This window comes from Gavialis gangeticus, unplaced genomic scaffold, assembly GCF_001723915.1.
Source record: "Gavialis gangeticus isolate Ggan-Ray unplaced genomic scaffold, GavGan_comp1, whole genome shotgun sequence".
Classification (NCBI taxonomy): domain Eukaryota; kingdom Metazoa; phylum Chordata; order Crocodylia; family Gavialidae; genus Gavialis; species Gavialis gangeticus.
In genome coordinates this window covers 16,492,581-16,503,722 of record NW_017728993.1, presented here as the reverse complement: position 1 = coordinate 16,503,722, position 11,142 = coordinate 16,492,581, and the positions used below count along the sequence as shown (strand labels likewise).

The following is an 11,142-nucleotide window of genomic DNA, read 5'->3' as shown; positions in this document are numbered from 1 at the left end:
ATAAGATTATCAGGGGTGACCACCAGGATCTGGGGGAACGTTTGTTCACCAGAGCGCCCCAAAGGATGACGAGGTCAAACGGTCATAAACTACTGCAAGACCGTTTCAGGCTGGACATAAGAAGAATTTCTTTACTGTCCGAGCCCCCAAGGTCTGGAACAGCCTGCCGTCGGAGGTGGTTCAAGCACCTACATTGAACACCTTCAAGAGCAAATTGGATGCTTATCTTGCTGGGATCCTCTGACCCCAGCTAACTTCCTGCCCTTTGGGCAGGGGGCTGGACTCAATGATCTTCTGAGGTCCCTTCCACCCTAATGTCTATGAAATCTATGAAATCTATGACACGGTGCTGTGAGGGTTGGTTAAAGCAGAACTGTATAACTTGCAGCTTGTGGATTGCTTGTGGCCCTCAAGAGGTTCAGTTGAAGCCCTTGTCTCCCACCACTGGTCCCCCATTGCTCTGTCAGAATTAAGAGTTTCTGGGTTCCCCCCACGCCCCCTGGCTTTTGCCAGACAGAGCACTGCAGAGTGGCATGGTGCAGAGTGAGGATGAGCATGGGGCTGTGCACATGGTATGGCGGGAGGGCCGGAGGTGGAGCAGGAGGGCCTGTGAGGGTACATAGTGCCATGGGGATGCTATGGGTACACAGTGCAACAGGCAGGGGAGGCTCCCATGCAGTGCAGTGTGGGGAGAGCTTGCCCTGGTGTGACACATGGGCATACCACCTCTGTTGGTGCAGCCCGTGGGGCATTTGGCTCCTAGCCACTTAGAAGCTGGACAGCTCTGGACTAAAACATTACACAGGGGATCTCAGGCTTCCAGCAAGGATGCAGATAGAAATCCACACCTTGTGAAAACATGGGGGAGAGAAATATTTGCTGCTGGCAGACTGGGACGTTGAACCCTTTTGGTAGTGTAAACCAGATAAGAACTCCTGTAAAATCCATTATAACGAGCCTACTAGATAGGACAAACAGTATGACCTGTTTATACCAACCTCCTGCTTCCAACAGTCCCAACAGCAGGAACCAATGTTTTCATGTTTATTATGTTGCAGCAAATTGACCAACCTTATTTATAGTGAACATCCTCTTTTAATGAACTATTCTCTCAGTCCCATTGGGTTCATTACAACAAAGTTGTATTACAGCTACTAACTCTGAAGTATGGTAAAAATAAAACCAGGAGACTGCAAACTCAAAACTGATCTAAGAAAATACTTTTTACATGGTGCGTAATTAAACTGGTATGCCACATTGGTCCAAGATATACTTGAGGCCAAGAATTCAGCAGGATTGAAAAAAAAAATGAGATATTCATAAAGAGAAATATATTTGGATTTACATTAATAGTGATAGAACCAAAATACAAATCCTCATGCTTCAGGACATCAGTCACCCTTCAGCTATTGGGAGTTAAGAAGGAACTGTTTCTATGCTGTGGTTATTCTGTAACTACCCTGTTGTACCATATGAAGCATCTGGTACTGGCAGTGGTTAGAGGCAGAATACTGGATTAGATGGACTGTTTATCTGATCCAGTACAACAGATCCTCTGTCCCTGTGATATAGGCCCTCATGCTCTGAGATATAACATGCCCACTAACTCCTTGGAGTTAGGAAGAAATGTTCTCCATAAGCTGATATTTTTTCATAGCTATTTTTTTGTGATTTCTTGAAAATGTCTTTGAAACTACTAGTACCAGAAACAGGACCCTTGGCTAGCTGGACAACATTTTTTTATCTCCTTATGTTGTTACATTGATGTTCCTTAGCCTATGCTCCTCTTCAATTGCCATGTTTAATTTTAAAAAGCAAGTGCTTATCATTTTTGTGTTTACTCCCTTCCTGTCCTCCAGCAAAGTCCCACATGCTACTAGTGGCCTTCCTTAGCCAAAGAGAGCTGAACAGATCCCTTTTCCCAGGCTTGCTGCTAAGTGAGAGGAAGTGCCCCAGCAGAACATGTAACCGGGAGGTGGCATCAAGCTAAGGTCTCAAGACACCAATTGTAAATCCTAACTGATTTATCTTTCATCACATTTCACTTATTTGGAGCAGGAGACACGGCTCTGGGGTAAACCAGCAGAGGGTATGTCTATACTGCAGTCACTACTGCTAGCGTTAAACAACCAAGCTCAGGTGCTGGTAGCAGTCTAGCTGTGGTCATACTGAGCTAACCACCTGACCGATTGCCTGGCTTCTTGGGAAGATTTTGCATTCCAAGCTGAAGTGCATGCTGCCATGGCTAAACTGCTAGCTAGTTTAAAGCTTATTATGTGGGTTTCTCTACACCAGGGGTGGGCAAAATGCAGCCCGCCAGGCCATTCAATCCAGCCTGTGGGGCCCCTAAAATATTTAGAAATTTAATATTTATCTGCCCCTGGCTGCCTGTCATGTGGCCCTCGATGGCTTGCCAAAACTCAGTAATATGAGTTCTGCCCAAAATAATTGCCCGTCCCTGCTCTACACTGTGCTGCAGCCATAGCTGCGCAAAGGCTGGTGTCACGTTCCTCTCAGGAAAAATTACCAGGATCTCCCCAGATAGAAACACATCTCAGATGAGACCCAAGGTGCTAGCTGCATATCACTGTCCTTATACTCTTCATTCTGTTGTCACCAAAATGATAGGGTGTTTTGTTTTTAAAACAAGGCTCTAGCTAAGAAGTTCTGCACAGTTATGGTGTGCAGCACTCAGATAAATGTGCATTAGGTCTGGCAGGTGGCCACTAAGTTGTTCCAATGTTTCATTTAAATAAAATTCTTTCTTAATAAGGCCCTAAAGGTAATAGAACGAGTCCTTGAGTCATTTTCCTTCTCGTCTCAGTCGATGCAACAAATGTCTGGCCTGTCTCTTTTTCAGGAAAGAGTGACTCAACCACAGCACTGCTTGCTCAGATCTATTAACTAGATCACAGGGGTTCTTTCTGATACATTGTTAAGCACATCAGAGTCTAACCACAGAAGTTTAACCTCAGGTGTCCCAAAGTCCAGATGCTAGAAGTGAAAGCAGTACAGTGGTCAGACATTTCTGTAGCTTCTCCCTGCCTCCCTACAAAAAGCTCCTAAATGTAGTGGCTCACTAAGACAATCGCAAAATAGACAAGATAGAAAGATATTAAAAGGGAAAAGGAACATAGCAGCACACAGAAACAAATCAGAGACAAAGGAAAAATGTGATCAAGGACTATGAACATGGAATAGTCTGTTGTTACTAGGATCATTTCTTGCTTTCCCTGACCTTTTTATTCAGACAAAAGTAGATTGTAAATAGTACTTCAGGATACCAACAGCCTCCCCCAAAACAAAACAAATTTAAAGCCCAATCCCCCAAAGTAGCAATATGAAGATTATTGCAAACCTGACCTGGTCCAGCATGATTATAACATACCCATTGTCGCAGAGAATATCACAATCCCCAGCACGTTCATGCCATCGCTAGTGCCTGGCTCTGATTTGTAAATCACTTCTGGAGGGGGAGTGATATCCAGGGCAAAGTTCTGGACGTTGGACCCATTCTCATCCTGGACCCCATATATTATGATGCGATGAGTAGTGATTTCAGAAGCTGCTTTGTTGGATTTGATGATAGGGATGTTCTTGGTGCGGTACTGAAAGAACATAGGAGAATATAATTACAGGATGCAGCAGGGACTAGTGGGTTAATGAGTCCCAAGAGCGCTTTCCAAAGTGCCTTGTGAAAGCAGGGGAGGGTCAAGGGAGCAGCTGACATGTGGAAGGAAGAGCAGCAGCTCCCATTTGCCTGCACAGGAGACTGCAAAACCCACTTTGATCCAAGTTTTTATATAAAAGCATGACAAAAACCAGGGTCTTCTGCAAGAGCCCTCTTGTAGCAGACACTGCCCTTGTGAGGCACTGGGCGTCCCTCTGTTTCCCCTTCCCTAAGGTGTGGAGCTAGGAATAACTCTGCCAATGGCAATTCCAGCCCTTCTCTTTTATCCCCAGAGAGGTAAGGATTCTATGCAGTATATCCCATGTGAGAGAGCATTAAACCCTCTTACTTAACTTACTTAACTTGCTCAAAGCCATTAGGATAAGGCATTCTGGCCAAATTAGAATTTGGGTAATTAGATTCTGGCTAAATAAATTTTCCTGTTACTTTAACTGGACCTGGTATTCTACATGTCTACAATTCCTGCTCTGGAGAGTAGAGCGCTACACTGGTGGGAGAAGTGGGCATCTGGCTTAATTATGTCTCTCTGCCCTTCAACAGTGCCTTCCATCCCAGGACCTCAGGGCCAACTACAAATATGAATACATTATCACAATAGTTGTGTGATTTGAGAGGAAATATGGTCTCCAGTTGTGCAGGTCTGATCCAAGACCCATAGGTGGCACAGCAGGCTGCAGGATAGGACTTCATGGGCTGGAGGAGGCCCTTTGGCTGTATCTTTGACACCCATGCCCTTCTGACTCCAGAGAGATGAGCTCTGCCACACTTTCTTTGCCTAGGAAATCTGTTATCTTATCAAAGAAGGATGTTGGCTTAGTTTAGTACTACCTGCCTTTAGTAATCCCATGTTGCATATTATCCCACATTCTATTTAGCTCTGTGGTTTCAATATTCTTTCCTTAAAATTTTGTTTCAAAACCTTGTATACTATTGTCAGACTAACATTTTCCCCCACTTCTTTAAATAGGAGCACTGCACTTGCTTATTATTGAGTCTATATCATTCTCACCTTGATAGATGTACTAATTCCTGTGATTTCATGTGCCAGATCTTTGAAAATTCTGGAATGAAGATAATCCCATGGAGTTGTTTTCCCCCGGCTTGAGTGCATTCAGCTTTTTGAGTTTTGTTTCCACGCTGGTTGTGCTAGTTTCCCTTTCCATGTACTCATTCATGTCTTCACCCCTATGTTCAACATCACTATCTTCCCTGAAACCTCCCCCCTCATAGTTTGGGGGATATACTTAGACTATCCTTAAACTGTACCTCATCCTAATTGCATAACAGGCTCCCCATTTCTCCTTTCCTCATTCTCTTTGTACTTACGGGGCTGAAGAACCTTTTTCCTGGCTGTCTCAGTATCTGTTGCAAGGTCTCATTTAGCTTGATTTTTGGCTATTCACACTTTATCCCTGTACCTCTGTGGTTTAGATTTCTTTGTTGATCAATCCTGTTTATCATTCTTGTGGGCTCTGGCTATCCTTTTTTAAATGGCTACTCCTCCACTTAGGTACAAGTATTTCTCAGTGGTGGCTGTACATATTCCAGATAGCTTTTGTTTCTTTCATTTAAAGAAATGCCAGCCCTCCAACATCCAAGTACCTGAGCCCCTCCATTCAACTGAATTCACTAACTAGCTCTCAAAGTTTGCCTTTTGAATTTGAAAACCTGGACCCCTCCTTGTCTTTATCCTTCCGTTTAATTTAAAATGAATCAGCTCACAATCACTTGATCCAAGGTTATTTTCTGAAGCCAGCTCTTCTATAAAGTCCTCTTTACTCACCAAACCAAGTCTGAAATAGCATTACTACTTGTTGGTTACGTGACTGGTATAATAAGCTGTCTAATGTTACCTCCAGGAATAACTGAACTCTACTAGTATTAATATGATTTCTTCTCCAACGTATATATCTTGGGAGTTAGAGTCTCCCACAATGACGCAATTCTCAGCATCATTTTTCTCTTTAATGCTATACAGAGATCTTTATCCATGTGCATATCAAATCCTGGGGATCTATAGCAGAAAAACAAGATCAAGGTTGCAGATAGTAGTGGACTAGTGACAAGCTCCACTTCTTCTTAAGTATCAAATAATGTATTTGGTATTTTGTGAGTCCAAACAGTGGGCAGAAAGTGAGGGATGGGTGTAGCCTGGAGCTCTGGAGCCAAGAGATATGGGGGTGAGAAACAGCCTAGCTAGAAGAGTGATGGGAACGAGTCAGTCAGCAGCAGGTCTATAGCCTTGGGATTGAGAGGGTGCAGAGAGCCAGAGGGGCTGGAATCCGGCACCAAGGTAGGATGCAGCTGACACATCCATGTATTGCTGTAGTCACAGGACAGCGTGCGCTGTGTACCTCATTCTAGGTTGCTTGGTTTTCAAATTCTAATGCTTGTATCTGTACCACAATTCTCCAAATATAAATCCCTGCGTCTTAAAATAGAGTAAAAGTAAAAAAGCTCCTATATGCACCACAGGCACCTCTTGGCTTGATGTTTTATTTTTTCCTTAAATGGAGAGTCAGAAAGTTTGTCTCTCTCCATTCAACGCTTAGTAGAGTCAAAAGAATACAGTTTGTGATACAAAGACTTGACCCAGCCTTAGCTTTTATACTTAATGTGTAGATGGGTGTGCTGAGGCACAAAGAGATTAAGAAACTTCCCCTGAGACAACAGGAAAGTCTGGATGGCCAGAAAAAGAAATAAATCCCATGCGTTCCCTCACATAAATCCCTGCTCAGCCAAAGCCAGAGGGTGGCCATCTCCTCTTCCTCTGTTTCCCTCAGAGGAATTTATAGTCTGCGACTGCCGACGACGCCTGGTGAGCCACGTACAGTGTATATAAATGGCTTAATGCTACCTACTATTCACCTACTTATGCTCTTAACAACAAGTGGGACCTGCAATCCCATTAAGAGAGGAAGGTAACAGTGCAGTGCAGCCCATGGAATGATGTTAAAGGGTCATCCAGCTCTCTAATACTCCAAGTCAACTGTGCAATCCCGGTCACGTTGGCAAGCACTTACATGAAGCGTCCCACTGAGGGCTGTGTAATCAGGCTTGCGAAGTCTTTCACCTACTTCATTAGTATTATTAGACGTCAGATAGTTTGAATGGCTGGTATCCCCCCTTGTGCCCACAGCACAAAGAGCACTTGATTCTTTGATTTAAGTTGCGTCCTCAGGCATGTGAACAGCAGTCCCTGCTATCCTCTTGTATTGGTTATTGTAAGGTGGGTTAAATTTGGTACTGTGACATTCACTGTGGTGGGCAGGGCAAATCTGCATCTTATAGACTAACCAAAGTGGTATTTTAATTTGTCAGGTGAAGCCCTCAAGTCTGGTCAAGCTCTGACTGGCTCACCCCTAAGTTATGGATTAGAACCACCTACTGTACTACAAGAAGGCAGTAATAGCTTTTCATCAGCTCTTTTTTGGTGCATGCTCCCCCATCATATTCCTGCTGCCAATTTATTTAGTGAACCTCACATCTGAATAATTTTCAAAGGAATAATGAAAAATCATGTTCTAGAGAAATGGCAAATTGGGGAAAAACTCTAAATTGGGCGCATTCAGATGCGCATGTACCTGTGTTTCCTGGGGACAAATAGCAGCGGCACTTAGTTGTGTCTTTGCTACTTGTCTCTGGGAAACGTGCGTGCATGCATGCTCTGGCATGCAGCAAGATGCCCTGGGTGGGGGAGAGGAGGCTGGGGCCAGCACCTGGGCTGGCCTCAGCAGCCTACCCTGGGGTCCTGGGGGCTTCCCAGGGCTCCAGCAGTGGTGATTTGGCAGCAGCAAGCCTAGCCGGCAGTTGGAGTGTGGCTCTGGCTGGTGAGGCTCCGGTTTCAGGCAATGCATGCTGTTGCCATGTGTGCAGCCCTGCTTTTTTCTAGTGCAGATTTCTTTGACACCGGGATTCTCAGTGTAAGAAAAACAACCCATGCTGCAAATCAGCAGCATGGGAAATGCCCGCTTGTGCCGCATGTGCAATATGTGGCACCAAAGACCCATCTGCATGTGAGTTCGTCTGGACGCACCCAGTGAGTGCACAGGGTCAATAAAACCATTTCAAACGATTCCATGTGCTGAGCAAGCCAGTATCAAAACAGCTAGAACAGCTCCATTTACATGATGGGCTAACTCTGGTCCCCTACTCAGTCACTCTTGAAGATAACAACCTGGGGTAATATTTTTAGAAGTGCCTAAGTCGCTCAGGACCTAAATCTTGGATTTAGCAGCATGAATAATTTTGAAATTTGGACCCATACGTAATGGGATCTGTCACCAAACAGCAGCCGTGATCCCTCTAGCGGCCACACTAAGCCCGTTCTGTCATTCCAGCTATAGAGGGAATAGACCTGTTCCTGTACACTGTGCTTTCAATGGCAGCTTAATACAGATTTAAGAAGCTGTCCTCAGAAACCAAAGTGTGATCTTAGGTGCCTCGCTCTGCCCTGTTCATCACTGGGTGGCCTATTTGACCCAATCCTCAACCTGTAATCCTGTTCAGGGTGTTTCTGTTCTTAATTTGGTGCAGCCAACCTACTCCTTCAGTCCCTATCCAGGGCTCTCACTTGAACACTGAGTGGCCTCCCTTGTCCCCAGAAGCCACTCTTGTGCCTCGTGGCTACACATAAACAGAACTATCCACCAAACAGAAGATGTAAGCAATTTAGCTCTGGGAGGCTCTTGTCTGGCAGAGCTCCTTGCTCCTTCAGGATTTGGGCTAGACCAGTGGTCTCCAACCTTTTTAAGTACGAGATCACCTTTGGCATTTAAAAGCAACCCAAGATCTATCGTGCACTGCCACCATCCACACCCCCTGCCACCCTGCTCAGCAGGTAAGCCTGTGGGGAGGGAAGAAGGGGGGCAGATCGAGGCAAAGGGAGAAAAAATTGTTTTGGGACATGCCTCTCCATGGCTGGGGTCTCACTCAACTTACCCCTGCTCCTTCCTGTGCAGCACTGTCCCTCACCACCCCTCGATCTAGTCCCTACACCTTCCCTTTCCCAAGGACTGATCTGCTGGGTTGGGGTGCATGCGCGTGCATGCATGTGGGCACTCAGACTCCCACCTCAGCCTTGGATCAAGTCCAAGAGGCTCCAAGATCTACCGCAAGAAGCTCTGAGATCTACCAGTGGATCGAGATCCACTGGTTGGTGACCACTGGGCTAGATTGTCTCCCCAGCCCTGGAGCCAGGTTTATATAGCCCTTTGACCCTGCCTCCTTCCTTTCTACTCTGACCAGGACCAGGAGCTCTTGACTAAGCCATCTGCAGGCTTACTGCTCCACAGCCCACCTCCCCGCAGCCCGTGCAGTGGATTTTCCTGCAGCCTGTCCTCACCAGTGCTGCCCCTGAGCTGTTTCCTCGGCAAAGTAACAGGAGTTCAGGGGTCTCTGTTATATCACATCAATCCTAACATCTAAAATCTAACATTTCTGTTACTGTTCCACTCTGAACCAAACACAGGAAATGATCAGCAGTCCAGCTTTTCAGTACCATGACAACACTGCATTACCATAGGATATGGATATACAAATAATTTACCCTGAGGGAAAAGGGGGTCTTTGGGATGTTTATGCATTTTCCATTAAACAGGCATTGGATAAAATAGGGAAATAATCCTAGGAGCAGAATTGTTCCACTCCCAGCCAAGCACCATAACCACTTGGCTACAGACACCTTGCTGGGGTCGTTTGACCCCAGTACTCTCTCCTGCCATGGCAGGGGGTTGGACTAGATGATCTGCTCAGGCTCCCTTCGACCCTAGAAACTATAAAACTATGAAAGAAGCAGTTTTCCTTTTTTTGCTCTCCTTCTGACTCTTGATTCTTGCATTCTTGGCTGCTCTGTGACTGACCATCCACAGGAGATGTGGAGGGTGCCCTTCCATGCTATTCTTTGACCTGGTGATTAGGTCACTCTCCTGGGAAGTGAGGAATATGGTCCTCTGAGTCCAAAGGAGGTCTAGAACCCATCTTCTGCCTCCTGGATGATGCCTTAATTAAACAAAAGGTGGACATCACTACTGCTGCCATCACTGGGGGTCTACCATCAGAAGAGGATTCCATCTGGATCTTCAGTGGATAAAGGTGCTTAATGTGTGGCCTTGGGTCAGGCACCTAACTTCGAGGGACACCCCCATAGTGTTTCCTATTAGCTAGCTTTAGGAAGCTTTCTGCACAGTGTCTGGGCTCTCTGCATCATGCTTTGGAAGTACCCCACGGACTGTTTAGGGAGCCCAGGTGTCTATCCTATCCCTATCTGAATCAGCGCCAGGCCCAGGAAGCTATTTTTTATCCACGCCAAAGTTTGAGGGAAGTACTAAAAGGGCCGGCAGGGCTTGGCTCATAGATGCTGTGCTCTCGCCATTCCTATTGTGGTTACTGCGCCTCTCAGAATCAAGCCTGAAATGGTTTGTGCTGTGCCCCTAAAGATACTGTGTAGAAGCTTTTGCAAAAATGTAAAACCCATCAATATATCTCTTGCCAAACAAGACCTAAGTCTGACTTTGTGCCTGCTCTCTTCCATAGCAAAACAGGATCTTTTCCAGCTACTGCCTCCTTCGACCAAAAGAGTGAGTGATTGAAAGAGAAAAATGGCTTTACTCTGCTCATCACAAGCCTGATGCAAAGCCAGTGAATTCAACAGAAAGACTCAGTGGTCTCAGAGGGCTTCCCACCATGCAGGTACTAGGCATGTATGAACCAATACACAATGACATATCTTCCAAATGTTTAACATATGCATCATCTGGAGATGACTCCTCTCTACTATCAGTGGCAACAGAAATACACCTACCTGTTTGAATGTGGCTTCAACAAGGTTGGCTGGAAACATGTTCCTGGAAATAAATAAATAAAAGGATTGTTAAGAGGTTAAATCCAGTTTCCACTTGGTGGACTTCAGTATGTTCTTCCTTCCTCTTGCTGTAGTCATGTACAGCCATGCACAGTAATGTCCATGGGTGCAAAGACCACTGTTCTGATCTGGCACAAGAGTGGCAAGCCAGGTCCACCGAAGTAAGGTAATGGTTTCAAGAATATTGAATATCTGGAGGAATTTTAGGAGATCCAGGTTCAGTTTCTAGTCCTGCCAGTGTAACTAAGGCAACGCAACTGCCCTGTGGTTTGGTCTCTGATCTGTAGAATGGGAATCATAATACTTCCTTCCCCTCACTCTTAGTTTTATCTTGGGGGCAGGGGTGGGGCAAGCACTAAGATGCATGGTTGACAGCCCAGACATTGCAAAATTGAGGCCATAGAAGAAGTGCTCGTGGTATGGTCTGTCAGGGCACTTTTACATGTGCTTCAGGGGTGTGGGAGGGGAGACGGCACTTTAATTAAGAGTGGCTTCAAGACCCACTCTAATTAAAGTGTTGCCATGTCTTATGTACCGGTGTCCCCATGCTTAAAAATGGCAGCAGGGGTGCTTGAACTAAAGCTCATTT

General features: G+C 45.5%; 2 protein-coding genes across 2 annotated transcripts in view; one reads left to right on the top strand and one right to left on the bottom strand.

The window, feature by feature from the left end:
• The window catches only part of CPT2 (carnitine palmitoyltransferase 2), a 108,615-nt gene that overhangs the window by 16,846 nt on the left and 80,627 nt on the right, over nucleotides 1-11,142 (top strand). The gene's annotated exons all lie outside the window — the stretch shown is intronic.
• Nucleotides 1-11,142, bottom strand: part of SLC1A7 (solute carrier family 1 member 7) — a 101,075-nt gene that overhangs the window by 32,077 nt on the left and 57,856 nt on the right. The window contains exons 4-5 of the mRNA XM_019501284.1: nucleotides 10,494-10,536; nucleotides 3,389-3,608 (exon numbers count right to left, since the gene is read on the bottom strand). Coding sequence (XP_019356829.1) covers nucleotides 3,389-3,608; nucleotides 10,494-10,536 — 263 coding nt within the window. The remainder of the gene's footprint in view (nucleotides 1-3,388; nucleotides 3,609-10,493; nucleotides 10,537-11,142) is intronic.